Source organism: Rhinolophus sinicus, linkage group LG12 (genome assembly GCF_036562045.2).
Source record: "Rhinolophus sinicus isolate RSC01 linkage group LG12, ASM3656204v1, whole genome shotgun sequence".
Classification (NCBI taxonomy): domain Eukaryota; kingdom Metazoa; phylum Chordata; class Mammalia; order Chiroptera; family Rhinolophidae; genus Rhinolophus; species Rhinolophus sinicus.
The window spans coordinates 52,398,918-52,414,043 of record NC_133761.1 but is presented as its reverse complement, the minus strand read 5'-3'; the positions used below and the strand labels follow the sequence as shown (position 1 = coordinate 52,414,043).

General features: G+C 34.5%; 1 protein-coding gene across 3 annotated transcripts in view; it reads right to left on the bottom strand.

The window, feature by feature from the left end:
- Positions 1 to 15,126, bottom strand: part of DRC8 (dynein regulatory complex subunit 8) — a 106,922-nt gene that overhangs the window by 23,880 nt on the left and 67,916 nt on the right. For all 3 annotated transcript variants that reach the window (XM_019730867.2, XM_019730866.2, XM_019730868.2), the window contains one exon: positions 6,852 to 6,936. In XM_019730867.2, the coding sequence (XP_019586426.2) occupies positions 6,852 to 6,936 (85 nt within the window). The remainder of the gene's footprint in view (positions 1 to 6,851; positions 6,937 to 15,126) is intronic.

Here is a 15,126-nt window from a genome sequence, read left to right as displayed (position 1 = left end):
TCACCAACCTAATAGTATCATAAGCAACCCAAATTTCTAAAATTAGGAGATATGTTAGATTATGGTATAATCATAAATTGGAATACCTTGAAGCCATTAAAAATGATGGTATAAATTTATAAGGTATCAATCAAGTACAAAGTATTCAAATATAAACAAAAACACTTTAAACATAAAAGAACTAAGGGAAAAATATCTATGAGTACTTTCTGAAAAAAAAATTGACAAGAGAATCTAGACAATAGAATCAAAATAAAGAATTCAAGGATGGAGGGGAAATGGTGGTTAGCAGTAATTCCATTCAAATGTAGGGAAAATATACTAAAAAATTGTGTGAATATTAAACAAAGTATGAATATTCTACCTTGTCACTGTAAAAATAATAATGTACTTAAGATAAATTGGAGGACTGAGGGAGAAAAAGTGAAAGGAATTTTTAAAGTGCTGATATCCTCATCTTCCACAGCAAGGAGTCAACTGGCATTTTTTATATTGGAAATATGTAGTATTTTTTAAAAATACACAATGACTAAAACCTCATTATTTTTCTCATTATGCTTTCTGAATTTAAAATAAATAATGTCTCTCATGGCCCAAACATTTGAGATTCCACAGCTTCTTCAATTTAAGTACATTCAATATTTTATTATAATATTTTATTTTGTTACATTCAAGTAAAATTAAAGTAGTGTTTTTTATTTTTTAAAAACATAGTTATCATGATCTTATTTTTATAGGATAGTCTCTTTTTTCATTCACTTAATAAATATTTATTGGGCACCTATTAAGAGCCAAACAGTTCCGATTGCTGAAACACAACAGTGAACAAAACAGAAACTCTTGCTCTCGTGGAGATTATATTCTAGACTTTCTTCTATAATTTTTCTGTCCCTTTTTCCTTCTGTCCCTTTTCTCCTGCTTCTTATTAATTCCCCACCCTTCTATCCATTTATCCTGTTACACATAGATAAAAGAGTTCTAGAATTATAGTTCTCTAACAATTATTTTGGGAGATAGAATTTGGGATGATTTTTTTAAAACTCCTTAGGTGATTCTTTTAAGCACAGTTCATCAAAAAGGTTATTACAAGCAAATCAATTTTTACAAAGCAACTGGAAAATGAGACAGTAAAAGACAAAAAATATTCATTTCTATGTATAATTGTGAAATATTTCAGAAAAAAAGTATAACTGCCATACATCCAATACCAAGATTTAACAGATGTTAACATTTTGCCACATTTACTTCAGATTTTTTTCCCTTAACAACAAAACATTGCAGAAAGAGCTAAAATCCCACTCTCCATCCCTTCTCCCTCTATCTTCAGATGCGACCACTATTCTGAGGATAATGTTGATCCTGACCAGGCATGTTTCTAGATTCATAAACAACTGACACTATTATTTTGTGTGTTTAGAATTTAAATATCATAATGTTTGCTTCCTTTTGTAATTTTTTAACATAACATTATTTTTGAAATTTATCCAAGTCACACATATAGTCATAGTTCATCTTTCCTTTCATTCATATGTTTGAACTATCATCGCATGAATAAACCCCAGTTCTTACAATTCCTTCCCTATCAAAGAGTCTATGGGTCCAACAATCCCATTCCTCTCTTATAATATGTTTTCCATTGTACAAATGCAGACCTATTTACCTATGCAGTTTTTCTAAAGCTCTTTGAGTAGCCTCAAGCTTTTTCAGGTAATAATGGTTCTGTCCAAGCAATTTCTCCACACTGCTCACACTTTTTACTACCTGATAAAAATGAATTGTGAAATGTGGTATTAACTTACCTTCAAAAATATTACTAAATGTGAAAAAGTAGACGTAATATTTATGGCTCCTTCATCCCTCTTAGAGTTATTTCTAATCTATTGCAAAAAGGTTCTTATTACCTACATCTTATTGCATTTTAGACAAGACATAATATACTGAAGGTTCCTGCCAATTGCTTAAGAAACTTAAATCTCCTTATCAGTGAAAGAGATGAGTACTAGGCTTTGTGTGCCTCAGACACTCATGCTGAGTTGAGATGGAAGCAGTGAAAAAGAGGATCTGTGGGGATCCTGGGCTGTGAACAATTTACTTAAAGACTAAGAAAACAAGAAAACATTAGGGAAAATGTCCTATAGAGGAGCTAGGTATAAAGTAAACACAGAATAGTCTGGAATACTAACAACAAGGTCACTTTGGCACAGATGGGTGTGGTGGGGGGAAGGGAAAGACCAGCACTGTTATTCCAGGATTGGACCCTATATCATCTAGCTCACTAAATTCTTGAGTATCAATCTGTTCTGGAATTGATTAGAACGGAGTATTAAAAATATATTTAAGGTGATCTGACCTTATATACTTTTCAACCTTGTTCATATTTTTTTCGCTTGATACTCTAATACTCTTGCGGCTTAAGTAATACAGGTGATTATTATTTCCATTTTATAGGTAAGGAAAATGACACAAAAAGAGGATGGGACATCAAAAATCAATGTTAGAAACAGCAACAGACTCTCCTGGTTTCTAGTGTATTTTTATTCTGTTAGAGCCAAAGATGAAAAACACAAATTACAAAAAACTAGATTTGTTTGTGAATAGAACTTGAATGACTATCATATTAAATTTATGAGCTACATGGAAAAAGCTTCTTTACTTTAGAGGAATTCCTTGTGGGATGTTTCGGTGTTTTGTGTGGTTTTTTTTGTTTTGTTTTTTTCACCAAACTAGCTTTATTCAGGGTAACTTAAATTTAATCTTTAAAACTACTCCAATGACTTTTGATTATTTCCAAAAATTAAATCCATACTCAAGAGGTATGTAATTTGACTTTTTTTTAATTTTCTTAATGTCAGAAAGTAAAAATAGTTAAAAAAAAAAAAAACAGATGGTATACAGACTAAGACCTTTATAATATATAAAAAGACAATAATTCGATTTAAAAACTGGGGAAAGGTCATTAGTGCCAGTTCAAATAAAAGGAAATACAAATAGCTTTTAGACATATGAAAAGATGTCCATAATTAGAGAAATGAAAATTAACAGTGAGTTTCTATTTTTCACATATCAGATTGGCAAAAATCTTGAAGTTTGATAACAAACTTTGTTTAAAAGGGAGTAGGAAAGCAAGCGTGCTCATACAATGAAATGAGAGAATATATTGTCAAGATTGGAACACCAACCAAAAATCTTCATGCACTTTGACATATTTCCAAGAATTTCTCCTATAGAAAAATTCTCACTTTTGCAAAATAATACTCATGTAAGATATTCTCTGCAACATGGACTATTATAGCAAAAGCCTGGAAACAATCTAAATATCCATTGATGGGAGATTAATTCAATATATTCAGATTCATTCATACAATGAAATGAGGAAGCTCTTTATGTACTAGTAAAGAATAATCACAAAGATATATTGCTCAGTGAACAAAGTGAATGCAGAATGGTTCATATAGTCTCTCACCACTTATGTTAAAAATACACACATATGCTATAACTCAACACCAAAAAACAAACAATCCAATTAAAAAATGGGTAAAGGACTTGAATACACATTTCTCTAAAGATGTACAAATGGACATATCTTGAAAACACATGAAAACGTAGTCAACATCAATAGTCATTAGGGAAATGAAAATCAAAACCACAATGAGATACAACTTTACACCCATTGGGATGGTTATTTTAAAAAACAAAAATCAGAAAATAAGGGTTGGAGAGGATGTGGAGAAATTTTTTTTTAAAAAGCACTTTGTGCTTTGCTGGTGGGACCATAAAATGGTGTAGCTGCTGTGGAAAACAGTATCGTGGTTTCTCAAAAAATTAAACATAGAGCTACCACATGATCCAGCAATTCTACTTCTCGGCATACACCAAAAAGTAGTGAAACCAGCAACTTGAACAGATATTTGTACACAGATGTTCACAGCACATTATCCAAAGAGCCAAAAAGTGGAAACAACTTAAATGTCCATGGACAGACAGATGGGTAAACAAAGTGGGGTATATGAGTATACACACAGTGGAATATTATCCTGCCTTAAAAAGGAAAGAAATCCTGACACACATTACTACATGAGTGTCAAGCATAAAACTTGAAGGCATTATGCTATGTGAAATAAGCCAGACACAAAAAGACAAATGTTGTGTTTACTTACCTAGAATAGTCAAATACATAGAAATAGAAAGTAGAATGGTGGTTGCCGGGAGCTAGAGAGAGGAGGAATGAGGAGTTATTGTTTAAAGGGTACAGAGTTTCAGTTTAGAAAGATGAAAAAGTTCTGAAAATGGATGGTAGTAATGTGAATATACTTAATGCCACTGAACTGTACACTTAAAAATGGTTAAAATGTTAAATTTTATAGAAAAACAAATGCCATGATTTCATTTATATGTGGAATCTAAAAAACAAAATAAACAAACAAAACAGAAACAAACTCATAGATACAGAGAACAAACTGATGGTTGCCAGATGGGAGGGTGGTTGGGGGATGGATGAAAAAGGGGAAGGGATTTAAATCTATAAATTATCAGTTATAAACAGTCACAGAGATGTAAAGTGCAGCCTAGGGAACATAGTCAGTAATACTGTGATAACTATGCATGATGTTAGATGGGTACTTGATTTATAGGGGGGATCACTTCAAAAGTTATACAAATGTCTAATCACTATGTTGTACACCTAAAACTAATACAATGCATGTCAACTGTAATTGAAAATTTTTTTAATTAAAAAGAAATTAACTGCATACCCAGTGTGTATAAAGTAATTTTCCAAACTGAATCAGACATTAAACTTTTAAATAGTTTTTTTGTTAAATTTTTATATATTTATAATAAAACACACACACACACACACTTGTATTTGCATGGACTATCTCTGGAAAAATTAGAAACTTATTAACAAATTTTGCCTTTAGAAAGGGGAACTGGACAGCCAGTAGTTAGAGACGAAGAGATTTGCCTATCACTATTCGTATATTCTTTTCACTTTCGAATTTTCTCCCATGTAAATAAATTATCTATTCAAAACCTTAATTTTCAATCAATCTTATTGACTGAAATCTGAACACAGAGCAGGAAAATGTACATAAGCTAAAAATGTATTATGTCCTATGTTTTGTCTGAGGCAAAATAAAAATTCTCCTAAATAATGATTTAAAAAATCTGCCTCAATGTTTTTCAAGGTGCCACTTTCAAAAACTATTTAACAAGGAAAACGAACTGTTTCAGAACGTAAAAGATCAAAAGAGAACAAATAGAAATAAGTAAAAAAGGTTATGTAAGTTTTGTTATGTACAATATAAATTGTTAATCCAGATTAAATAGAGGAAAATAAGTCTAAATTATTTACTACAAGATTATAAAGTGAAATCATAATACCTAATATTGTCCTAAGCTTTAAATCCCAAGCTAATTTGTTCCAACCTAATAATGTTCTAAGAGCTTTAAAAATGTCTACTGACAACAGTGGTTCTCAAACTTTTCAGTCTCAGAACCCCTTGTACACTCTTAAAAATTACTGAGACCGCTCCAAAGAATCTTTTAATATGAGTTATATTTGCATATTAGAAATTAAACCTCAAATTTTTAAAATATTTATTACTTCATTTAGAAATAGTAACTTAGAAACCCATTATATGTTTACATAAATAACATAATTTTCATGAAAATAAACTATATTTTCCAAAACAAAAAACAACCTTAATTAGAAGAATGGTACCATTTTACATGTTTACAAATCCCTCTCATGGCTGGCTTCACAGATGACAGCTGGATTCTCCTATATGGTTCTGCATTCAATCTGTTACAATATCTCACATCATGCAGATTTTGAAAAACTCCAATATACACTTGTGGAAAAATGAGAATGAAAATAGCAAATACTGTCTTTGATTTATTATGAAAATAGCTTAGACTTCATAGACCCCTGAAAGGATCCTTGGGACACACAGGGACCTCGAAACCACACTGTGGGAACTACTTACACCAATCCTATGAGGAGAATATGAAAACTGAGGCACAGAGGGAATAAATATGTTATTCACAGTCCCAAAACCAGGACTGAATCCCAGGAAGTCTGATTCAGACCTCGGGGTTACCCCTGGGAGCGAGAGGAAAGCAGCATGGAACCTTTTCCGTAGTGATGGGAAACCCACTGGCGGCCTGGCAGTCACAGTAACAGGCCTCCCTCTATCTGTTGTGATAAAATTTCCAATTAAATCTTTCAGTATGTACGAAGCAGAGGTAAGGGGAAGGGAGAGCAGAAAAATGGTGGCATAGATTTTACAGCTTCTATTATACTCATGAACAGTCTCCTCTACCTTTTGGTTTTGTTTTTTTTCCTGGTCTCAAACTATTCTTTGTTTCCTGTCCTCCATTCTAGATCTAGCAGTATGTATTCATGTCTTTCTCTCATCTTTTTATGTTTTTGTGTTTGGGTTCTATTTGTTATTTTACTTGGGAAGTGTATCATTGCTTAAGCAGTGTAAATCTTTCTGTGGCTTGAAAACACATACCTATTTATTTTAAAAGAAAATTCTATTCATTCATTCAACAAATATTTACTGAATGGCTATGTCTAGCACAAAAGCTACAGTAAAAGTTTATCTGACTCACAGAATTTACAGGTTGGAATAGGTAATGTGGACAGATTCTTTTCACCAGACTATAAAGAAGAAACAGTTTTGACCTGAAGCAATAGTTACCGGAAGCAAAGACCTTTTATAGGGCACAGGAAAACAAATACTTTAAATAGCGCAATAAATCCAAGGAATGTAAAAAGAAAAGAGCCCTCTTTTATTTTATGAGTTGTATCAGTATTTTAGATTATAAATAAAGAATTTCCAAACCTCACATCCACTGTATTATTCATCTCATGGTCAAACACTTCAAAAGCCTCTTTGATTTTTTTGTGAAGTTCTGCTACTGCTATCTCTGCAAAAGAAGAAATAAGTAAAAAATTATTTTGTTTTAATTTTGAATTCAAAACAAAAATTTCAATAAACTAGAAATTCTTAATAAGGAAGAATACGCAGAACTCTTTCCTCATCTTAAGTATCATTTAGCATGTTTAACTTCCTCTGGAGATCTCAAAGAATGGAACAGACTTTTTTTTTTTTAACTTTTTTATTGAGGAATAAAACACATACAATTTAGTATCAAAAGTGCACTACTCTTAAGTACACAGCTTCATGAGTTTTCACATATGTATTTAGTCATGGAGCCACCACCCAGGTCAAGATACAGAACATTTCCTGCACAGCCTACCCTCAGTCTCAGGTAGTGTGGGGACAGTCACAGCCTGAGAGGCGGAGGGGACCAGGGCCACAGATGCTGCCTGCGGCACTAGAGTGCCCCCCTGCCTGGCTTTCTTTTCACCTGGGCGTGGGAGGCATACAAAAGCAACATGTGACACTCCTTCAAAGAGCTTTCAGACTGATTTTGAGACTAAGGCTTACTTACATGAAACAATTTTTAAAAGTAATTTATCCAATAAATATTTACCGAGTCCCTACTGTGTGCTAGACACTATTCTAGGTACTGAGGTTAGAGCAAGGAACAAAACACACAAAAACCCCTGCCTCCGTGGAACTCGTTTTATTGGGGGAGGTGCATAACGAAACCCCTAACCATAGACATTTAGGCTGTTTCCGATCTTTCGTTGTTGTAATTATTATTTAGTGACCGATATTGCCAAGTTCATCCTCGTGCATGTGTCTTCTTATCTCACTGAAATGTTACACAATGAGGTGAGCACAGCTGAATTTGTGTGGGGTACTGGAAAGGTGCTTATTACTCATAATAGTACCTTGGGAAAATTTCACTGCCACTGCACAAAGCTTTTATTTGCTTTTTAAATTTATCATTTGTAAAGTGCATTCCTTATCTCTTACGTTTAGGTAGTCACATCTGTTGAGATTTCCTATCATCCTATACAGTTTAGAAACTTATCCCTTGAAGAACTTCCTGGTTGGTGAACACGTGGAGGTCCTGGGACAGTGTGGCACCCAGAGGGCATGGAAGCTGTGCCCCCTTTCTCTATACCTGGCCCTACGCATCCCCTCCATCGGGCTGTTCCTGAGTTAGCATCTTAGCAGGAATATCAGAGGCTGTTTAGCCCAACAATTCAATTAGTGTCATGGATACTTCCTACAACATGCATGATGTGTGGTTCTCCAGCCTTTGCCTGATCACCTATGCAGGTAGAAAACCACCCCAGGCAGCCTACCTCAAAGCTAGACAGTTCTATTTTAAAATTTGTTCTTATGCTATGCTTGTGTCACATTCCCAAGTCAAATTAAATGATGTTCATATTATCCAAAAATTCTTTAGAGGAGAATTATTGTAATTTTTTAAATCTTGGTCTAAATACAGGATATATGTGCCCCAGTGTGGGAAGAAAACATTACAACTTCCATTTGAGAGAGAGAGATAGAGAGAGAGAGAGACAGAGAGACAGAGAGACAGAGAGACAGAGAGAGACAGAGACAGAGAGAGAGACAGAGAGTGACAGAGAGAGACAGAGAGAGACAGAGAGAGAGAGAAGGAGGCGAAAGGCGTGGGAGGGGAGAGGGAAGGGGAGGGGAGGGGAAGGGAGGGGAGAAAGAAGAAGAGAGAAAATCATCTTTTTTTGGAGGTTTGGTGAATACTCAATTCTATTTTCTTCTACAATTTAAAAATTTATTCATTAACCCATCTGAAATTTATATTGATTTGATTCAAAGTGAAAGATTAATTTCTAATCTTAGCTTAGTACAATAAGTCCACAATTAATGTCATCAGTAGGTTCTTGGAAACAGCTACTTTAATCAAAATGAGGTATAAAGAAACCAATTTTACCCTAGGCTAACTGATATAAACAAGAGTTAATTCCTAGGGCATATTTCTGGTCACCACAAATCACCAAATCAAAAACTTCTAATATTAAACATTGAAATAAATGTGAGCTACACATACACTTAAGAAAGATTAATAGAAATAAGTATAATTCTTTTCCATCCTGCCGACTCCAGCTCAGGGGTACAGGTAGGTGTGCCCCTTCCATCACAGGGCCACTCACACCTACACACATACTCAGGCTGGGACAGTGCAGACATGTTGATTCACCTAATGTGCACATCTTTGGGATGTGGGAAGAAACTGGAGTTCCTGCAGAAAACCCACGCAGACATAGAAGCACATGCCAACTCCACACACAGTGACTCCGGCCCAAAATCAATTTTTTTTATCAGTATTATAATGAAACAACATTGAAGGAAACATTATTCGAGGACCTGCTGTAATTTCTATTTACTAAGCACCTGATTTCTTTCCTCCTATTTTATAATGTGTTATAGTCTTATAGTGTGATAGTGTTATGTGATGAAGACTCCTCCTATTGATTGTCTATTCTATTGATTCCATTCTGATTTGAATGCCTAGTCTTATGCAATTACCATATTATTTTATTTAATGCCACTGTATGGCCGCTCTTACGAATGTTCATTAATAATCTGTTTCTTCTTCCAAATAAAATTTACAAATCCAAATAAAATTTAGAAATTCCAAATAAAACACCATTGGGAGTTTTACTACTACTACAATGAAGCTACACATTGAGAAACAATTAACATTTTAAAACAGTTTCCATATCTAAGGGGTATATATTAACACGTTGCGTACGGTGGGGTTTAAATCCCTCGTGAAGATTCTCGTGATCCGTACGCAACGTGTTAAGTATAGATCCCTTTTTATATCTCTAAATATTACATATTATGGTTTTCCTCATATAAGTCACACACAATTCTCCAAGAAGATTATGCCTGAGTATTTTGTAGGTTTTCTAGATATTGTGAGGGAATTTTTTTTAAACCCTATAATTTCTGGTAGTTGAGGTAAATATTGGGGTTTTTTTCTATTAATCTTATATCCACCTCGTATCTATCCAATCTTATTTTTTCTACTAACCTTATTTCCTGAAACTTCTTACTAATTATAATCCTTTTCCAGCTGTTTATATGTTCTTTTAATACAATTTGTCTCTTCTTTCCAAAATTTATACTTCTTATTTCTGTTTCCTGACTTATGGCACTGACCAACTTTAATGTATAAAGTGATAATGATAATCCTTGTTTTTAAAAAGATTATCATTTAATAGATTAGAACATTAGTCTTTTACCAGTAAGTATAATGCTGATTTGTGTTCTGACATAGGTATTACTTATAATTTAAGGCATTCCATTCCTACGTCTAAGTTTTTATATTAAGAACAGGCATTAACTTTTAACAACCTCTTATCAATATTTTCTAAATTTTCTAAAGTCTGTTCTCTTTTATACTTATTTATCAAGATGCTTCTCAATAAGACTTCAATGATTAAAAATGTCTGGGAAACTTTGAATCTTATATTCTCCTTTGGAGATTTATAATACATGTTAGTATATTAAAGCTTTTGGGAAGTTCTACTGCAAAGAAACTTGCTAACTTGAGCACAGCATTTTCCAAAGGTACTTGATCATGGAATCTCCTTTTTCTAACTATCATCTGTCAGGAATAACTAATAGCATAGCTGAAATCTCGGACTGCCCTCACTCAGGAATCCTCGCCTACTGGATATTAGTATATGTGAATGGATTACAGGGGGGCCCCAAAATACTAATCCTCTCATCTCGCAGCGTGGCCAGAAGTGGAGCAGCTGAACGCATCTATTCCAGGGCTTCCCAGAAGGAGGCTCAAAGCAGTACAGGATCTGATAGCAAGCCCCTTGATGTGCGCAGGTGGTAAGCACAAATGCCATCAGACACCCACTGCTCCACGTTGCCAAGAAGGTGATCTACCACTTGGGCTCCTATTTCAGAAGCCAGATACCAAATGCACCACTCCCCCCCATGGACAAGGAACCCATGGAGCCATTGGAGAAGTTCCTGTTCCAGATGCCCAGGGAGCATAATGTGTGCTCTGTGGGGACTGAGGGAGCTCGTGGCTCTAGGGCGCAGCCCCAAATCCGTATCTTGCCCTCTATCAGCTACTTCTGGCCTCTGCAGCTGACGTGCCTTTTTCAGTAGCAGCCAGGCCGGCTGCATGGCTCTAGCAACACACGCATGTTACATAAGTTAAACCTTTATCATTATTTTGAAATCATTGATATGAGAAAGTTCAACTGGATTAAAAACCATTGGCATTAGTACAAAATTTTCTAAGTTATATTTGTCAATTAAAGGGCAAGTTTTTAGATTGTATAATTTCAAGTGTTATAACTTTTCAATGGTTGAGAAAAATGCTTTTACATTTTTACATGAGCAAAACTCATTGGTGATAAACTAAAAAATTGAGGAGATCGTATTAAAAAGTTTGATAAGAATTGAGTATACTCATTTCTAGTATAAGATCTGGTATTAAAAAGTATTCTGGGAAGCAAGCTCAAGCTCTTTATTAAAAATTTTAAACATATTTGGAACTTTTATTTAAATGCATCATTTAAAAATGTCCTAATACTCTTGTTTTATTTTCTTATAAAAATTATAAAGGAAATGCAATGAATTTTTTTTCATCATTATGGATGCTTCAAAACTCTTCCAGTTGTTAGTTACCCCAGTATGCCCTACAAGCATTATTTTCCATGTTCATGTTTTGAAGTGATAAAAGCTGGGAATCACTACCTCTCTAAGTCTTCGGAGAACTGGCCCCTTATTCTCCTTGGCCCAACTCTCTCAGGGCTCTCCACTGCAGCTCACAGTCCCTTATTCCTGGCGTGTTATATTTTTTCCAACTCTTTTAATTTAGAAAAATTTCAAACATACAAAAAGGTTGAAAGCTTAGTATTGTAAAAATAACTCTATACCCACCACCTGCATTGAACTATAGTTAATATTTTGCCATTTGTTACTTCCTCCTTATGTCACTGTCTCTAAATAAATTGCAGATATTACCATACTTCATCCCTAAATACATCAGCATGTATCTCCTAAAAATCAGGACATCCTCCTACATAACCCCAATATAATTATGCCATCCTTCAAAATTCACTAAGATCATCTAATATCTATTCAATTTTTATATTTCTCCAACTGTACCACTTCAACTTTTATTTTTTCAACCTAAACTCTAATCAAAGGTTATGTACTACATTTGGATTTTATAATTTTTTTTTGGTCTCTTTTAAACTAAAACAGCCCATCTTTCTGTGACCTCTGCCTACCCCTCCGTACCCCATGAAATTAGCTTGTCAAAGAGACCAAGCTATGCAGCATCTTACATAATGTCCTACATTCTGGACTTGTCTGATAGCTTCCTTGTCTCACCCTCATGTTAAAGGCTACTATCCATTAAGTTTCATTCCTTCATGACATATCACCTACTACTTTTTGTCATTGCTGTTTTCCATTGATTTCTCTGATTACTGTCCTCCACATTTATCATCCCAACTAATTCAGTTGCCAACAACCCGTCCTCATAGTTCTATATGATCATCAATACCTACTGATTCTACTTATAAATACACTGCCACTGCTTAAATTTAGACCCTCATTACTTCTTGTCTGGATTAATATAGTCACTTCCTGTCTTTTTGCCTTCAGTCTCCTTTCCCTCCATTCCTATTCCATCATCCTTCAAACCATAGCCCACTTTGCTAAGATGATCTTTCTAAAATGAAAATTTGCTCATATGACTCTCTGGTTTAAAATCCTTCCATGGTTCTTAAAAAATACACAACAGTTGACTATTACTCAGCCTTAAAAAAGAATGAAATTCTGACACATGCTACAAAATGGATGAATCTTACAGGCATTATGCTACATAAGATAAGCCAGACACTGAGGACAAATACTATATTATTCTACGTATATGAGGTACCCAGAATAGCCAAACCCACAGAGACAGAAAGCAGAATGGTGGTTGCCAGGAGCTGGGAGGAATAGGAGGTTATTGTCTAATGGGTACAGAGCTTCCACTTGGGATGACGAGAAGTTCTGGAAATGGATAGTGATGATGGCTCCACAGCCCTGTGAATGTACTTATGTCACTGAATGACAATCTTAAAATGGTGTTTAAAAAGTTATTAATATGTACCATATTTGTTATTATTTTCTATTTATTGCCCTGTTCTTTGTTTTTCTATTTTTGTCTTCCACCCTTTTTCTGCCTTTTGTGGTTTTAATTGAGCATTTTATATGAATCTATGTTCTGTCCTTCCTTAGCATATTGGTTATACTTTTTTTATACTCACATTATCTGAAGTAATTCAAAATGGTTCCTTTTCCCCTCTTCCTACTGGAAACACAAGGGGATTTCCCCCTGATGGTCACTGTGAGAACCTGGTCAATCTCCTGGAGGTAAAACTCACAAAAGTGTGGGGATCCTCTATAACTCCAGGGTTCCCCTGGAGTTTTTAACTCTCAGACTTGTCCACACTGACCCTCCAGCAATTCATCAATTTACAGTTCAGGTTTTCCTGCTCTGACACTGGTGCCCGTGGTAATTTCTGCTTCTGAGTCTTTGCTCAGGTAAGCCGTGACTCTCTATATTCACCTGTCTCTCCAATTCTGGGGGCAATAGTTTGCTCTGTGTCTTCCCATCTCTTACAGACCCAAGGAGATCTGTTGATTTTTCATTCTGTTCAGCCTTTACTTATTAGGACAGAGTGGCCAAGGCAATCCATTTTATTACGGCAGTATGTATACCGGCATTAAATCAAATGTGTCCCTGTTAAATAAACATTTTATTTGCAGCATCTTAACAGCTCAGGGAGAGATTTCCAGACATTTATTTTCCTGCCAAATGATTCCAATATGAAATGTTTTCTTAAAATTTTGTAGTGAAATAATGTTTTGAAGTATTAATAATAGCCAAAAGCTTCTCCACCCTATGATAATTACCATTCCAAATCATATCTTTTGAAAACCAGGTTACTTAACTATTGACCAGAAAACCTGTGTGGTAGAAATATTCTCAAAAGCCTTGGTATAGGAAAGAGTAAAAATTTCCAAAATACTATATGATAAATATGTTGCCATTATTTCATGCACTTCCATCATTTGTTAATATACCTGTAGCCAAAGGGTACTAACTCTGAGTAAAAATCGCTAAAAATGGCTGAACAAGAGGTTCTTATCTATCCTGTAATTAATCAATAAATCGAGAGAAGCAATCTTATCAGACTTCTTTACACACATTCTATTCCACCTTTCCAATATTAAAAGAGGACGTTACGTATCATAGTGTGGACCACGTCTCCATTGTGCTACTTATCACGCAGAGTATATTTTTGTGCCGTATGCTCCAAATAGTAAATTTAAGATGTAAACATATATATGGTGCCACATCTAAAGTGTATAGTTTAAGAAGAATTAACATGAATCCTTTACAAACTCTTCCAAAATTAAAAAGGAGGAAATACTTCCCAATCTCTTATATTATAAGGTCAGTATTTGTCTGATACGAAAAATAAAAAGAGAAAGAAAAAAAAAGACAACAGAAGAGAAGAAAACTAAGACCAATATCTCTTACGAATATAAACACAAAAATCCTCAACAAAATACGAGCATACCAAATCCAGCCACGTATAAAAGGGATTTCATATACCATGACCAAATGAGATTAATCCCAGGAATGCAAGATTGGTTCAACATATGAAAATCAATCAAATACACCACATTAACAGAATGAAGGGGGGAAAAACACATATCAATTGACACAGAAAATGTATTTGACAAAATTCAACATCCTTTCATGATAAAACACTCAAAAAACTAGGAATGAAAGGAAACTTCCTCAACACATAGATATTAAACAATATGAATATTCAATAAGAATTGCACAGTATAGCTCAGGCAAGTTTCTAGCCTAATTCTCCACAGACACACACCAACCACATTTAGCCACAAACTAGACACCTACTGAACATGAATGAACTCTTATGCAGGAAAACAATGTATTTAAAACCTTCAAACAGACTATTATATAAATAGATTAAAACAAGGCAAGGTTGGCTATTTTTTAATGCATTACTCTGACAGAGTCCAATAGTCATATTAGTAGCTGACACTGCTACCTGAGAAAGCAAGCCCAGCGCTCTAGAAAAAGTTAGCTTCTATTGGCTACAATATTTCCAAACTAGTGAAAAGAACAGATCTTGAATAGAGGAGA